Source organism: Monodon monoceros, unplaced genomic scaffold (genome assembly GCF_005190385.1).
Source record: "Monodon monoceros isolate NGI ecotype Baffin Bay Population unplaced genomic scaffold, NGI_Narwhal_1 Super_Scaffold_12, whole genome shotgun sequence".
Taxonomy (NCBI): domain Eukaryota; kingdom Metazoa; phylum Chordata; class Mammalia; order Artiodactyla; family Monodontidae; genus Monodon; species Monodon monoceros.
This window is the reverse complement of record NW_021703768.1, coordinates 7,296,757-7,314,472: the sequence shown is the minus strand read 5'-3', so window position 1 is coordinate 7,314,472 and position 17,716 is coordinate 7,296,757. Positions and strand designations below refer to the sequence as shown.

The 17,716-nt window shown below is 36.5% G+C and overlaps 1 protein-coding gene across 2 annotated transcripts in view; it reads right to left on the bottom strand.

The window, feature by feature from the left end:
* The window catches only part of ADCY2 (adenylate cyclase 2), a 433,385-nt gene that overhangs the window by 87,344 nt on the left and 328,325 nt on the right, over positions 1-17,716 (bottom strand). For both annotated transcript variants that reach the window (XM_029217111.1, XM_029217112.1), the window contains exons 13-14: positions 16,662-16,731; positions 13,984-14,081 (exon numbers count right to left, since the gene is read on the bottom strand). In XM_029217111.1, the coding sequence (XP_029072944.1) occupies positions 13,984-14,081; positions 16,662-16,731 (168 nt within the window). The remainder of the gene's footprint in view (positions 1-13,983; positions 14,082-16,661; positions 16,732-17,716) is intronic.

Genomic DNA, 17,716 nt, shown 5'->3' with positions numbered 1-17,716 from the left:
CTGTTTATTTTTTATTTTTTGGACACACCTTGCAGCTTGCAGGATCTTAGTTCGAACCTGTGCCCCCTGCAGTGAAAGTGCGGAGTCCTAACCACTGGACCGCCAGGGAATTCAGGTCTGAAACTGCTTACATACGACTGATCTCTTCTTGAAGGTTTGGTAAGTCTCAGCTGTAAAACCATCTGGTGATAGTGAGGGTGATGGTGATGGGGTGATGACATGATAATATGATGACAGGATATTGACTATGTATGTGTCAAGCACTGTTTTAAAGGCTTTATATGTATGTGTAATCCTGGACAGCAGTTATTGTTATTACCTCATTTTACCAAAGAGAAACAGATGCCCAGAGAAGTTGAGAAACTTGCCTAAAGTTACACCCCTACCAAGCGGTACGGTCAGGGTGCACACAGTTGATTAGTTTTCTAATCCACATAGTTGTATTCCTGACCCCCTCTCTGTTTTTAGGAGTAGACATGTCACATTTCTGTCATGTTTACTGGTTCAACTTTCCCGGAAAATTATCCATTTCATTAGATTTTTGAATATGAAATAATCTCCTTAATATTCTCTTATAATTTTAGAAGTAGCCATATTTGAAGCGATTTCTTCTTGTCTTTAAGGTTATTTTTCTTATTCTCTCTATATCAAACTTTTGAAGCTTTGCATGTTTGTTGAACTTCTCAAAGAATGAACTTTTGGTTTATAATTAAGGTCTATGCTTTCTGATCATTTTCTATGTTATTGGTTTCTGATTTAACATAAAAAAACCCTTCTTCCTTCTTTATTTAAACTTTCATTGTTCTTTTTTCTTGATTGTCATTTACTGCCAATATTTTGTATTTTCTAATAAATGCATTTAAGGACATAAATATTCCTGTAATTACTGCTTTAGCCAAATCCCACAGTTTTTGATTTATAGCTACTCATTGCCATTATTTTCTAAAAAGCCTATAATTTCAATTTCCATTTCCTTTTAATACAAGAGTAATTCCACAAGGAGCTTATTTTTGGTCTGTCCTTGTTATTTCTAATTTCATTAGGTTTGATCAGAGACTGTGGTCTCTGTTATTTCTACTTTGACAATTTCTTTTTCTTCTGTGATGTGATAAATACGTTCTATTTCTATTATGTCTTATGAATGTCTAAAAATGATACATATTTATATTCTCTTTTTGCTGGAAACAAAGCATGTTCTTTCAATATATCTATTGTCAGAGCCTGATGAGTTAGTTAGATCCCCAGTGGGCTGACTTACTGTCTCAATTTGGTCCGTCAATTTTAGAATGTATTAATATTTCCAACTAAGATTGTGGGTTTGTAAATACATCTGAACATTTTAACAGTGTCTATTTATTTCAGAGAGATGCTGGAGTGCATAAAGATTTATGATTCTTAACTTTTCTTGGTGATTGTACTGTAATATGTCTCTTTTTTCATGCTAAATGTCTTTCACTTGAACTCTATATTGTCAGAAATTTATATTATTGCAGCTTTCCTATTTCTGTAAGCTGGTTCCTGAAATAACTCTTTTCCATCCTTTATTTCCAACATTTCTCTATCTTTTAATTTTAGCTAGATCTTTTAAAGGTGGCACAGAAGTGGCCTTTGGCTTGTAGCCTCAATCTTTGAGTGCCTTTCTAAGAACAGGACACTTTCATCCATTCACAATTATGAAATTTGTTAGTATTTGACCAGTTCTTTCTATCTTATTTTCTTAAAATGTTTGGTAAAATTCACACAGAAATCACTTGAGTAAAAAAAAAAAAATTTAATACAGTTAATAGATAAATACCCATTTAAATTTTGATTACATGCACATCAGTTTTGATAAGTTGTATATTGAATGAATTTTCCCATTTTATCTAAATTGTAGATATTTTTGGCCTTGAGTAGTTCATAACATTCCATATTTATCCTGTTAAAATCTGTAGGATCTGTAGTAAATCCCACTTTATTCCTTATATTATTAGCTTGGGTGGTTTGTGATTACTTTTCTTTTCTTCTTGATCAGTCTTGCTAGTGGTTAGGCATTTAAAATAAATTTTAAAGAACCAACTTTTAGCCAAAAGTTGGTTGTTTTTTCTGTTGGTTGTTTTCTGTTTTACTGATTTCTTCTTTAGTATATATTCCCTTCTAGTCACTGGATTTGTTCATCTTTTCCTGGTTTCCTATGTTGGAAATGTAAACAACTGACTTTAACTTTCTTTTTTTTCACATATAAGTGTTTTAAAGCTCTCTAAATCCTCTCTAAATTAGTGTTATAGATACATTCCACACATTTTACTTTGATATACCAAACATTTTCTACTTTGTCTTGGTTTTTTAATTTGACTCATAGGTTATTCAGAAGTATATAGTTTAACATTGAAATAGTTGGGATTATTTTTAGATATTCTATTGTTTTCAATTTCTAAGTTGGCATTGGTATAGTTAGGTATGTCTGTAAGTTTTTCATCTTTTCATATTTATTTCAATCTTTTCAAATTTGTTGAGATGATTTTATTTTATATCTTGGTCAATGTTCCATGTACAGTTTAAAATAACGTGTATTTTACTGTTGGGCTTAGTGTTCTATGAATGCCAATTCATAGGCTGACAATCTTGCTCAGCTTTTCAATATCCTTATATATAGTAAGATATAAAAGGGATACTAAATATCGAAATCTGATTATTGATTTTTCTAATTCTCTCTTTTTTTTCAGGTTTTTTTCCTTTCAGGTATTTTATAGCTGTGTTTTGAGTATACGCCATTTAATGATTTTATGTTTTCTGACAAACTGAACTTTTCCTCAATTTTCAATGTTGCTCTTTATCTCTGTTAACACTTCTTCCCTTCATGTCTACTTTGTCTGATATCAACATATGTACAGTAACTTTCTTATGCTTACTGTTTATATGATCTCTATTTTCCATCTTTTTAACTCTAACCTAACTTCCTTCTGTATTTAAAGAGCATCTCTTGTAGACAGTATGTGGCTTTGTCATGCTTTTATGTGGAATGTTTAGTCCTTATACATTTAATAATAAACCTACCATATTACCATCTCTTGTCTATTGTCCTACTGCTTGGCTTGTATGGTGTGGTCCATTATATTTGTTGATATTTTTTATTTTAAATATGCCATTTTACTATTTGTTCTCTATTTGTCTCGTGTCTTTTTGGTTCTGTTTCTCCCTTATTGCCGTTTTTCATTAATCTAATATTTTCATAGGATTTTTAATTTCTTCTACTGATTTTTTAGCTATACCTTTTTGTACTTTTTAGTGATTGCTCAAGAAATAAAATATACATGATTAATTTATCAGAAGTTACTTAGCATTAATATTGCATCACTTTGAAAATACATAAGGTCCTGACAACAATACAGTCCCGCTCTTCTCTGCATCTTAATTCTTAGTGTAGTTCTTATTTTTGCATTAAATGATCAGCAGTCTTTTAGAAAAAATAATACAATATAAGGGTCGAGTCTTTTATATTCTTACATATTAAGCATGTTCTGCTCTTCATTCCCTCCTGTAGATTCAAGTTTGCCTCTGGTATCATCTCAGTTCCGCTTGAAGAACTTCCATTAGCACTTCTTATACTGTAGGTTTGCTGGTAATGAATTCCTCCAGCTTTCTTTCATTTGCAAAATGTCTTTCATCTCATTTTTAAGAAAAGGAATATTTTTACTGAATATTTAATTCAGGATTGACTATGCTTATATCAGTGGTTCTGATAAGAAGTCAGCCAATATTTCCATCACTGATGCCTTGTATGAAATGTCTTTTTTCCTCTGGCTTCATTTACAGTTTTTTTTTTTCTTTCTTTTTTTCTTTGGCTTCAACAGTTTGAGTATAACACACCACATGCAGTGTTATTTATATTTATTCCCCTTGCTGTTCACAGAGGTTCTTGCCTTTGGAGGCTAATGTATTTCAACAAATTTGGGAAAATTCATCACTAAGTGTGCTGGTAATTTCCTGTTTGTTTTCAAACACTTTTCCATTCCATCTCCTACAAACTCCATTTTCCAGACTCTTTGCCAACTGGTTCTAACAAGGTTTGGCCAATGGGAAGTAGCAGGGAATGACTGGAAGGGGGAAGGAGGAAGCATGGGTATCTCTCCTTACTCTCTATGTAGCAGTCATTCTCTGAACGGGCTGCAACTCCTGCTGTCTCTGAGGTTCCAGATCCCTGTTGGGGAAAAATCCTGCATGGTCATGGTTCTAGCCTCTGCAGGCAAGTCCAGGATCCTGCATTTCTGGTGATACCACGTCTCTCCTGTGTCCTTTCAAACCTAGGGTGGTAGCAGATTCCTCCCTTGCTCACCACTTGGTTGCTTTCCTGTTTCGTTTCTCAGCTTTCCCCTCATTCTGTAAGCACTTCACTTTATTAAATTCCCATGGTGAAATACCTGAGGCCATTTCTGTTCTCTTTACAGGACTCTAATCCATTAACTCAAGTTTTTTTTCTAGGTATTATGATAGCATTAGTGGTTAGATGGAAACTTAGGAATAATTAAAATCAGTTACTTCAACTTTCTTCCTTTTCCCTTTGAAAAAGAGCCAACCATTCAGTTTTAATTAGAAGTATGGAGACAATATCTACATATTCCATAGGATATGCCATAGCTGAATTTCCTTACGAATGGATAAGTGATAATGGATTATACTGGCCTTTATTTACACAAATCTCAACAGATTTAATGACAATTATCATGGTTTAATCTATATTCAAATCATATGACTTATTTTGTGAATCAGAATTTAAATAAAAGATTCATGTACTATAGTGAGTTTCATAGGCTCTTGTTTTCTAAAGTGCATTTCAATGTTTGTTGTTAGGAATAATTATTCCACCATGAAGATGCTTGATAGAAATCCTGGACATTCTGGAATTGGGTCAAACAGCTATATTAGAGCCCAAGAAAACAATAAGGGTGTTAAAATTTGACTCCCATATTTTATAATAATCCACTGGATACAGTGAACAGTATTTGGTGATATATTTTCCTTAATGTATCTGATGACCTCTACTTTGCTTCTTCTCAAACGTCAGAATCCATTAAAGGGGGACGAGAGGTAGATAAGGGAAAACAGTGGTCCTGATATGATGAACTATCTGTGTTTTGGTGGAATGGATGACAAATGCTCATTAAAGCAGGAATGAGTATTCTTAAAAGTACGTTATGACACAAACTATCAAACATGACTCAATAAGAAATAGAAAATCTGAATAGGCCTATAAAAGTAAAGAAACTGAATTAGTAATTAAAACATAAAACAAAAAAACTACTCACAAAGAAAAGCTCATGCACAGATGGCTTCACTGGTGAGTTCAACAAAACACTTAAGGAAGGATTAATACCACTTTTTCACAAACTCTTCCAGAAAATAAAGGGGACAGAACAGTTACTAAGTGGTTCTATGAGGCCAGTGTCACTTTGATACTAATACCAGACGAGGACAGCACAAGAAAACGAAACTAGAGACCAATATCTCTTATGAACATAGATACGAAAATCCTGGTCAAAATATTAGCAAACTGAATCTAGTCACATATAAAAAGGATTATATACCGTGACCAAGTGGGATTTATCTGAGAAAGGCAAGGTTGGTTTCATATCTGAAAATCAATTAATGTGATACACTGTATTAACAGAATAAAGGAAAGATAACCTACATGATCATCTCAATAGCTCAGCATAACAAAGTCCAACACCCTTTTATTATAAAAACACTCAACAGACTATAATCAAAGGGATTTCCTTTATCCTGATAAAAGGCATCTTTGAAAAACACACAGGTAACATCATCCTTAACAATGAAAGACTGGATGCTTTCCTCCCAAGATCGTACGTGTGCCATGGCTACTTCTATGGAATGTTATACTGGAGGTTCTAGCCAGGGAAATTAGGCAGGAAAATGAAATAAAAGGCATTAGATTGGAGAGGAAGAAGTACAACTATCTTTCTGTGTAGTTGATATGATCTTGTATGCAGAACATGATGTCACAACCTGAGATCCAGACCTAGAGTGGCTCACATTCGGGGTGACCTGCTCCACCGGGGTGGGCTGTCCAGTGCTCCAGTCCAGACATTGACATTCTTGTCTGGTTGAATGTAACTTTCATCCCAGAGAACAAGAACTACCCTAAGGCAAATTCATGGTTGGTCAAAAGCTCTTAAATATAACCATTTATCCTGCCTGTTCTATCAAAAGCGTGTTCAGGCTCATTAAGCATGGATACAGTGAACAGTATCTGGTTGTTTGTGTAATGCAATCAATTTTAATTAACATTCTGGTTGCAAAGCTTTCTTTTAAACAAACAGGCATAATTGACTTATATACTCACTGCAAAACAAACTTGACTCTCCCCTGTCAGGAGGCAAGAAAAATTACACTTCTTAGTGATAATTTTTGACTTGGACACTTTAATACAGTGTATTGTTACAGTATATGGAAAAGGCTGATTTGAGACAAGGTCTTTGCTCCTTCTGGTTTTTTGCCAGTTAGTTTATCACTTACAGGTGGTCCTGACGGAGATGCGGATGCACTTTTGATGACAGGAAAAATGCAGCAGAGAGATACATCCTTCCCCCAAAATCTAAGAGTTATATTAATTATAAACCACTTCTATAGGTACATAACGGTGTCTTTCTCTGGAATTCTGTTTAATGTGATGCCTTTCGTATCCCTTCTCCCTCTGTGCCCTCAGCTTCCTCCCCCTGAGAATGATGTGGATTCTCTCATCAAAGCTCTGTTCACGTCTGTTACATGGTATTTAGCAAGGATAATAAGAACCAAAGGAAAAAAAAACTTTAACTATACATTAGCATGAAATAATAAAAATCCCCCCCTCTTTAAGTGATAGGTGATAGAATCTCAAAATGAAAGGTTCTTTGTTAAAAGAAAGAATTGAAGAATGAAAAGGAGAAAAGACATTTAAATATTCATCACCAATACAGATTATTGCAGCCTTTCTCCGATAATAGGACTTAGCAGCTTTGAGATGTTCCGCCCACTTGAAAGTCCTGTGAGGCTGGAAAGGGAAAAGGAGTTACATTTGGCAGAGATAAGAGCTTCCACTTCATGCCAACAGTAAGGGCTGAAGACCTGAATTTTCCGAAGGTCTGCGGTGTTCTCTTTCTACACTCACTCCTTAGGTGAGCTCATCACCTCCCAGGGATATAAATACTACCTATGCGCTGATTCTTCCAAATTATGACTCCAGCTCTGACTCCTTTCATGAACCGCTGGTTCACATACACCCTCCCCTCCCCACCGTGAAGCCCCACCACCTGGACACTTAATATGCACGCACATGCCTTTGATGCTCAGAGCTGAGCCTTTCATTCCATGCTCCTCTCTGACTTGTTTCTTCCCCTGGAGTCTCCCTCTCTGTAAATGGCTGCCCAATTTTTCCATTTGCTCAGGCCGAAAACAAAAAACAAAAAAAATCCACAGAACTTAGCTTTCTCTTATTCTTCATCTCCAATCTAATAGCAAGACTTTCCTCATCGCTCTTCATAACACATCTCAGAATTTGATCACTTTTTACACCTCCACTGCTACTCAAGTGCAAACCATCATCTTCCTTGGTCTTCCTATTCCCACCCTCTCCCTCTTCCGGAACAGCAAGAACAATACCCCAAGCACAGCCACAGCATGTCCTCAGCTGAGAACCTTCCAGGGCTTCTCATCACACTGAGCATTCAATCTGAAGTTCTCCAGTAGCCTGTGAAGGTCACCACGACCTGCCCGTCTCACTGCTCCTGTGATCCCATCTCCATACTCTCAGGGCTTACTGTGCTCCTGCCATCCTGCCTCCTTGCTGTTCCTTGAACACACCTGTGACTTCCATCATCTAGAATGTTCTTCTGCCAGATATCCACGTAATTCTCATTTCAATTCATTCAGACTTCTCTTCAATATCACTCAATCAGTGATGCCTTCCCTGACAGCCCTCATCTGAATTACCACCTTCCCTCACTCTATAGTAGCCTACTCTTTTAATTTTTCTTAAAGCTTATTACAACTGAATTAATACGTATTTGTTTATTACATTAGTGTTGTGCCTCCTAATAGAATGTAAGCTGTATGAGAGAAAGGACTTTTGGGGGGTTACTTACGGCTGCTTTCCCAGCATCTCGAACTATGCCTGGTATATGATAGCTTGATAAACAGGTGTAGGGTGATTCCACAAATGATGGACAGAATGTATGTATGAATTTCTCTTATGGATTTCTATTTTTATTACAAATGCTCAGAATATTGCCCAGATACAAAGTAAAAGTATAATGGCCTGTTTCATTGAGTAAAAACGCATTCAGCTCCCTTTTTATTGTTATTGTCCTTCAAATCTTACTGTATCAGTGACATATAGGTAACCACAACTAAAATCACCTTTCATTCCTGGAGAGATTACTGGTTTTCATGAAATCCATTTTTTCCTGATAATAGAATTTTCAGATGGGCACCCTGTTACACAGACTAAAGGCTACACATTCCAGCCTCCCTTGCAGCTAGGTTTGCACATGTGACTAAGATCTCAGTCTTGAGTTATAGACCGAAGTGTCATGAGGTAGTTTCTTGGAGGCGTCCGCAGAGACTCAGTTATAAATGCTTTTGCCTTCTGCTTCTGGGTCTGTTCCTCTATCTTGTTGCTCAGAATGTGGATGCTGCCATCTTAGAAATGAAGATGAGGACCAAACTCTAGGAAAAGCAGAGCTGTGTGCTGGAGGGACCCAGGACTCCCAAGGAATCTGAGGGACCTCGGACCTTTGATTATGGAGAAGGAATAAAACTTCTAACTTATATTCAAGCTACTAACTGTGAGGCATTTCCTTACTTTCAGGTAACCTGAATCCAGAGTTGAATATTGTTCATCTCAGTAAAATGTACCTGGTTCATTTATCTTGGACAGTGAGAATTATCTTCCTTCATTTTTTGCTTCCCTTCCCTTCCCTTCTCTTCCTTCTTTATTTTTTGCTTTGCCCAAAGATTCACATCCACTGCATCAAGGTACACAGGGAGCAAATTACCTTCATGGTATCCAATATGGGGGCCAACCAATTTGGTTACCCACCAAAGAAAACTGCCTTCACAAAAGTTGTTCTCCATCATTTCTGTTTAGAAAACAAGCCTTCTTTCAATGGACATGCATGATTCTATCATTAAACTTTCTCCTATTTTTTCCCCTTTTTGAAGATAACAAAATAAAAGCAACTCTTTTGAAATGATTATTAAATCATTAATGAGCATTGATTATTAACATGAGTAAGAGAATGCGTATTAAAGAATCTCAGTGGAAATAATAGAGACATTTTATATCATAATTTGCTATTAATTTTCCTTAAGGAAAATGTCATTATTCTTAATTTTGCTTGGGTAATGAAACATATGATATCTCACTGAACCTTATTAGAAAAAAATTCTTATTTTAATAATTGCCATGAATGGTTTAACATCTATTTAGTTTGGCAAACAATATGAATGAAACTAATAAAAAATGTAAAAATTCATGCTTGCTCATTTCTGGTCTTTGAAGGTAGCTCACATTTCTGATAAAGTTATAGTACAAAGCTGACAGAAGTGAGAGAACAACTCCAAAAAGAGGGGCCAACTAATAATTTAATTACATCTGCTCAAATCCTGAGACTAGAGCCAGATTTGAAAATTATGGGCCCAAAAGGGATGATGTAAGGTCCCCTTTCAGGGAAACACTTCCCCTTTCTGGTCCTTTCAAGGTCATAAGTTCCTCCTTAGTTATTCATTCACTCACTATTTATTCATTTACTCACTCATTTCTCTCCTTCCCCGCCCCCCCAAAACATGAAGCAGTTTACCAAAAGAACAAACAAAAAAAACTGTAATTCAGCATATTTAAAAACAAGCTAGGGCATATTAGAAAAAGTGAGACGTGCCATTATCTCAATAAACATGCTTCATAAAATATAACAGAATTATTATTTTTAAATGGATGCACTCAGAGCAAGGAAGAGAACACACTAGACACACAGAGGGTATTCAAAGTAGAATGCCAAGAGGCACTGACACTAAATGGCCCGGGAGGGACCAGGGGCTGATACATGCCATGGAGTGAATGTGAGATTTAATGTCAGTACAAGGTTGGTGATGCTCACAGGACTATCTCAATGGAAAACTAGAACTGAGCTCTTGAATAAAGTCAGAAGGCATAAAGGCCTGTCCTATCAGGAAACATAAAAACTATGCCCAACAGCCTGGTAATTTTCAGGGATGCCAAGTACCTATGTAGGGTCATAAGTAGAAAAGGAATAATCTTTGACAACTGAGATCCCCAATCCTGATCCACGTTAAGGGGCTAATCAAACTCACATGACCTAAGTATTTTTAAAAAATACTGTGGCTTGAACTGGTGAACCCCAGAGGTCCTGGCAGAGATACAGTGAAAACTATATCATAGTGATACCTTCAGAACTCAGAACACATGAGATCACCATGGACCTAAACCCTTGCTTTGATGAACTCGCAGTTGAAATTACAGATAACAGAAGGAGACACATGACCACAAAAGAGACAATAGTGAGAGTAAATAACAGAATTCATGCACGTATGAACCATAAATAACAGAAGGAAACAAGTGATATTTTCATACAACATGTTTAAAATCTGAAAATAAATGGAAAAAATAAAAAGCATAGGCAAAATAGAGAATTATAAGAAAAACTCAGATAAAAAGTAGACTTCTTAGATATGAAAAAGTGATCTTTGAAATTATAAACTCATTGTGGATGAGGAATTCACCAGAATGCAGCACAAAGAGTTAAAGAGGTGGAAACTTTGAGGAAAAATTACAGGACCTGGAGCACAGAATGAACAGCACAATGTACAATTAATAAGAGCTCTAGGAGGAAAGGACAGAGAAAAAGAGAGAAGCAATATGTGAGGTGAAACAGGCAGTCAATTGCTAAGAACTAAGCAAAGACAAGAATCCTCAGACTGAACAAAAATCACAACTAGTCATGTAGGGAAATAAGAACAAGTGCATATCTAGAAACAATACAGTAAAAATCCTGGTCACCACCCCCCCCCAAAAAAAAGCTGAAAAACATACAAATAGGAAAGACCGATTCCTTACAAAGGAATGTAATGGGATTGACAGAAGACATTCCCTTAGCAACAACAGAAGCTGAAATTCAATGTAATGATATCATCAAAATAGTAAGGGAAAATAAGAATTTTACACCCAAACTATTATTCAAGGGTAAATTGAAATAAAGCAGCTAAAGATATTTTAATACAAACAAAAAAAAGAGCTATTGCAACTCACAGATACTAACTAAAGGAACTAATAAATGATACACATCAGCAAGAAGGAGCATAAACTTGTAGGAAGAAATAATGTTTACAAAGCACTGATGAACAAACAAAATGATAAAGAATGTGAGTAAGTCTAAATCAATATTGACTGTAATTACCATCTGGAACTAAAATCCTAAGAAATAATTACCTAGAAGAGACATAATGATTAACTTTATAATTTATTAAACTAAGAATATGTGTTAAAATTTCAATGGTAATCATTGAAAGAAAATATATAGGATCCCCCTTCTCTCCCCCCTGCTCTATATATACAGTAAAGGAAAAACAAGAATAAAGAAAACTTGATGAATCCTTTAGAGGTTAAGAAGGTGGGAGATTTGGGGCATGGGGAAAACCAAAGAAAAGCAAAGTAAATGAAATATAAAATAAGAGAGTAGAAGTGGGTCCACACGCATCAATAAAAGAATCAAAATACAAATGGAATAAAGTCACATTAATATACAAAAAGATATCAGATTGAATAAACAAAAAGACCCCATAACAATAGGTACTGTTTACAGGAAGCATACCCAACCAATAATGTCCCCAAGAGCACAGAAACTTATATATAGTCAGTATGACACAGGCTCAACATTTGTGAAATCTGGATTGTGTGCAAATGCATATTTATTATATTATGTTCTGTACTTTTCTGTATCTTTGAAATATTTCAGAGTAAGAATTTTTAAAAAAAGAAAAATTAGGACATTAACGTGAAAGAAAAATGACGGAAAAAGACTATACTATACTATACTATACTATACTGTGAGGTTGGTATAGAAAGTGCAGGTCTAAAGTCTCCAAGAAAGGCATCCGCAGACCTTACTCTGCGCCTTCTAACTGACAACACAGAGAGGGAAATGTGACCCGTACCTATTTCACAACACTCATGCTCAAAATCCAACTTGTTGCTCAAGAGAAACACAGTAATTGGTAATGATGCCTGAGGGAATGAACTTCGATGGGTTCTCATAAAACAACACAACAGAAAAGAGACAAAAAAATAAAAGCGAAGACAGAAAAGACACCAACTTGATTTTTTTAAAAGTGTAATTCCATGTAATGTTTTTCCTGGTCCCCAGAAGTCCTTTTGTCCTCTTTGGCATCGTCTTTTATAACGCTCTGGTCACTTTCTCCCCTCCCAAACAGTAGGTGATAAACCCTGTCTTAATTGTGATGTAGAAAATATGAAAATACTCATCCAATAGGAAGATGTAGAAAAATGAATGAATGTCTCTACTTTAGAGTATAAATAAGGGCTCATTCCCCTTGGTAACATTTGTTTCAACTACATCACTTTTTACATGCCCTTCGGCTTTACTATTCAATAAGCCCTGTCTGTGCAGGAACAGCTGTTTCTCTCCTGTACCATGTGGCAGAGGCCTGGAACTTAGAAGAAGCTTAATTGTTAACATTTTTTTTTTCATTGGAAAACTGACAGGTTGACCTTGGCAAATTTCACTGAAGACTGTGTAAGTCTAGAGGAAGAACTCATTTGGCAAATGTACTTCAATGCTCATTTATGGGGGGAAAGAGGAGGAAGGGGGTGGCCAGTGGGAACCTCTTCTAAAAGGGGGCAGATAGCTTTGGGACTGTACATGTACGAATAATACGATCACTTGTTATTAATCTTTAAATGCCTTGGTATTGGCTAGTTGTCCAGAAGAACATCCTTTGGGGTATGAAGGGAAAGGCAGACCATTTCTTTCTAGTTTGCTCAGCATCTTCATGAGACAAACTGTAACCCAGCCTCAGCAATTCAGGTTGCCCACAAATGCTGGCTGCACCGCTGAAGTTAAATGCAATAATACAACTAACTCCAACTAGATTGAAAATGGTCGCTGTGGCCTTTACAAAAGAGGTAATGATGAGTGGAAAGAAAATTTTTCTTAAATTTCTTTCTTATCCCCAATTATTGAAAGAAGGACAAGCATTTTCTTTTAGATTGTAGGATGAGAAAAAATCAGTTTCTTTAAAGAAAGTCAGTTGACTTACATTCCACCCCTTAATAAGGTATAAGAGAACGTCTACCTAGGAATCATGGAGTGATTGGGTTTTCACCAGTAGGAGGAAAAATGTGAAATCTGGTTACCCAGTTCTCTGTACCCAGGTCTCTCCTGGGAGGGGCAAGCTAGACAGTGACTCATAACACTCAGAGATGGCGGCGAGGGTGGGCTTCAGGGAGAACATGAAATCAGAATGGAGGGGTGGGCAAAGTAAGCCCAGAGCAGGTTTTGTCCTTTCAATACATAATAGTGTTGTTTGTTTATTAGAAACAACATCTGGTGATTTTGCTCTTCCTGGGTAAACATACTGGGTTACATTTCTTAGACATAAGCATCAGAATAATATGGAAATCAAAGTAAAATGGTTAAATTTATTTTTTAAAAAATCCCTAGAAGGTCAATCAACATGTCCACTTTGAAAATTCAAAATTACTAAAACTGAATAAGACACGGGGGCCACTTAGCTTCACAGAGCCTGAAATCACCTCCCCTGCCCGCCGTCCTCTCCCCACCCTGCCTGCCGCCCGCCCATGTTACATAAGCGCTCCGTCGGAAACTGTGCATCCTCTCGTAACCCTTAGTATAACTGAGTCCAGCAGAAATACACACCCAATGAGAATGACAATGTAGAACCGTATGTGCTTACTTGGGTAAGACCAGGATCTGCACGATGAAGATGCAGAAGAATATGAGGCAGGCGCAGGTCACGTAATACTTGAAGGCTGGCAGTGCAGTGGCTCGGTACTAAGGGGGGAAAAGAAACCAGGAATGACAGGTTGTCTGAGAGAAGGGCTGAAACAGTCATCCAGCAGGTACATCTAACTGTACCTGGTTCATCCATCACACTCGTCACCTGCAGACTGTGGAAAAATACAACCTAAGGACAGTGGCTGTTCACCTCTGGCAACGAGAGCTTCCTCTCTCCAAACGAGCTGTGAAAGGGTGACTTCAAAGACCATGACTTTCGTGAGTCGACCTGTTCAGAAACCCATGTAGAGGCAATCGAATCCCTCCAGCAAGGAGACAGAGCACCTGGCCAGAAAGACGAGTGAGTGAACTGAATGGACCAATGAAGTGTGCAGGTGTCCTGCTTCCCTTGTGGGTCTAAGGTCTGAGATTGCTTGTGGAAAGCAACTGACTTTTCACATAGCCATATTTTGCTTTTGAAGAGTACTGAGGAAATGCAATATTCTCATTTTATTTATTTGTTTTAGCTTTTTATTTTATTATCGAGAGGTGGTGAGTGAAATTATAAGACAGAAGACCAGCAGGCTCTGTCCTCTACGAACATCTGTTTGCCTGTCTGGGCCTGGCTGTTGGACTCTTGCTACTTGCCCAGCATAATCAGCAGTTTCACATGGCTTTCCATAACATCCAGGATCATAAACTGACCAGTGTAGCTGCCCGCCTGGGGCTGCCCTTCTTGGCTTATGCAGGAAAAGCCAGCCAACGCTGCACTCAGTCTGCCACATGTCCCCTTGACTCTGGTGATGGTGTGCTGGGCACTCTCAAGGCTTTCTGCGGACTAACTCATTTAATCCTCACAACAACTGCGTGAGGCAGGAACTATTGCTGTCTCTAGTTTTGTATGAAAAAACTTTGGACCAGAACAACTGATTAACATTCTTAGAAACACACAGCACATGGTGCAACCAGAATCTTCATCCCGCTGGACTGGCTCCCGAACCCAGGCTTCCAACCATGAGGCACTATTGCCTCTCAGACAAGGGTTCTATGATAAAATTAAAGGAAATCAAGTTTTTGTGGCAATGCTATCGAAGCCTCCTGACAATGCTGGCAGGTTGCATTAGCGTATCTGCACAAACTGTGTCCCAAGTTATGGGAAGTTAGGTGTGTACTTCTCGGGTTTAGCCTCTGGGATTTTGGTGCAGATGATGGACCTCTGGGTGGTCTGGCTTCTCTTCCTCTATGTCTTGCTGCTTTTTACCCCTCCTGCTGGCCCGAAGAGCAGGTTGGGAATAGGAGGCCAAAAAGTGAGCTTAAATCGCAATGCTGTCTAAAGTCTGCCTCTGCAAATATGTACCCATGGGGAATGTCAGCAAAAGCTGCATGTTTTAATAATGATCATTTTCTGTTTACTAGAATATTTCTTTGGTGACTTTTGTGACTTCATAGCCAGGATAATTTACAAAGCTGATGAAGAAGCTCTGCTAGCGTAATTGCTGAAATGTGATTATATTTTATGCACTCAGTTATGTCCTTATTTTCTGTGCTTTGTGCAGAGACATGACTTGGAATTTCCTTGTGGTATTAATCAAAGAAAAGGACTTCTATCAGGAAGGAAATAATTTAACATTTAAACAGTAAGTAGTCATTAGTGTCTAAGTTGCTTAATAATAATAAATTGTATCAAACATAAATTTGGTAAACTCTCTGCAGTCAAAGTCCTTGACTTAGAAGCAGAAAAGTGATCTTCTTGATCACTCACTAGAACAAAAGAAAGATTTGGTGTAATTGTAAAGTCCAACCTTGATGAGTTTTGGAAAGAATTTTGATATTTTCTATGTCCATTCAATATCCATAAAACAATGAACTGAATTTTCTCAACAGAGTTTTAATACCTGTGCTGTGACTGTTGCCATTAACATAGTAGCTTCTGTTCAAACTAAAACTATAATTATATGGTTAGATGGTGCAAATTACCTCTAACCTGCTCTTTTTCTAGATCAACACACAAAAAAAGGCAAATGAATAAGGCCAACCTAGAACAGTTGTCCTTTCTGCAATAATTACTTAATTCATTTTAGCAAATCCTGGTTAAGCTTGACATGTATAAATTAAATGTCTGGTTATTTATTTGTGCCTGAAACAGCTCTACTTTAGGAGTTAAAATGTGAAAGTATTTAGATGCAACAAAACTTAAAAGTTTCTAATTCTCCCAAACAGGGGTTGAATGTAAATCTCATATTTTTATCAAAAAGTTAAAATAATTTGTGTAAAGACACTGTAAATTTGTCAGAAAGGATTTTGCTTTCTTTTAAAATCTTTTCTAAGAAAATTTCTCACTGAGAAAGCAAGATATTAACTTCTTCCCTTTCCCTTAGCTCCACATCACACAGACATCATTTACTAACAGGAGTGTTGAAAGAGGTGACTAGCCAAAGACAGAAACCTGGTAACCAGAAATGTGGTAAAACAATATATGCCTGGAAGAACCACAGGAAAAGCTAGAAAGAAATCGGATATGGTTAGAGGCAGTTTAAATGTTTCATGTAAAATGCTATGAATACAATTTCATGATGGAATTTTTAAAAAACTAATATTTTGGAAAAATGATTGATTTTGAAGAAAAAAATAGCTTACTTCTTTTTCTAGTATTTTATTGTAGAAAAGCAATGAGATTCTCTGAATGTCTTCAGACTTGAGCCATTGCCTGGAAATAAAAAGGACAGACACATTATAAAACCAAACCTCCAACCAAACATCTGGAACTATTTTTTAAAAATGACTTGCATTTTTCTTTCTTCATAATGCCAAATATGGAATCTAGGTTTGTTAACAGGATATGCAAACATAATATGCTTATTCACATATTGCTCTCCTTGAAAATTCTATATTACAAACCAACTGTCAAACCAAATTGAAACTCAAGTTATCCAACTTAAATAATTAGGGAGATAAGTCATCAAAAGGACTCAAGTACGTCAATAAATTTATTCCCTTATGTCTTACTGAAACCACATGTTACTTTCATCACCTAAAGGATCTGGTTCAGAGAGAAGCACCATTTTTCTTAGCTTATAGCAAGCAACACATCACAGAGCATCAGAAATATTTAGAGTGGCTTCCAGATGTAGGCAAGAAGATTTTACTCCTTTCACACTTACTAAAAATACTTTCATTGTCATGTTTTTCATTTCTATAAAGTAAAAAAAAAAGTCATGCTTGAATACAGATTTCAAAAAATGGGTACAAATACTAATATAAGAAGCAATCAGGTCAGACCACTAACATAGTACATTGATGCCAACATAAACACACACATACATAATATATATATATCTCTCAGATGTTGAAAAATAAAAGGCATATGGAAGTAACATTCTTATACATTGATTGACTTTCAGAAATCTGTTTTGGGAAAGCAGTTGAGATAGAGAAAGACCTTAAAGACAAAACTCTTCTTCACTAGAACACTGTGTATAATCACAGGTTAAACGGCCACCCTGGGTATATGACCCAGCAAGCTGGGCATATGGTGCCCAGTACAGTCACACATTTTGCAGTAAAATAAACACACAGTTTATGAAATAAAGCTAAGAAAACAGAGAGATATCACATTCTTATAGCCATGAGTACAGAAATGTAAGAAAAAATTGAAATCTATGCATCAAGAAAAATACCTAGAAATAAATACA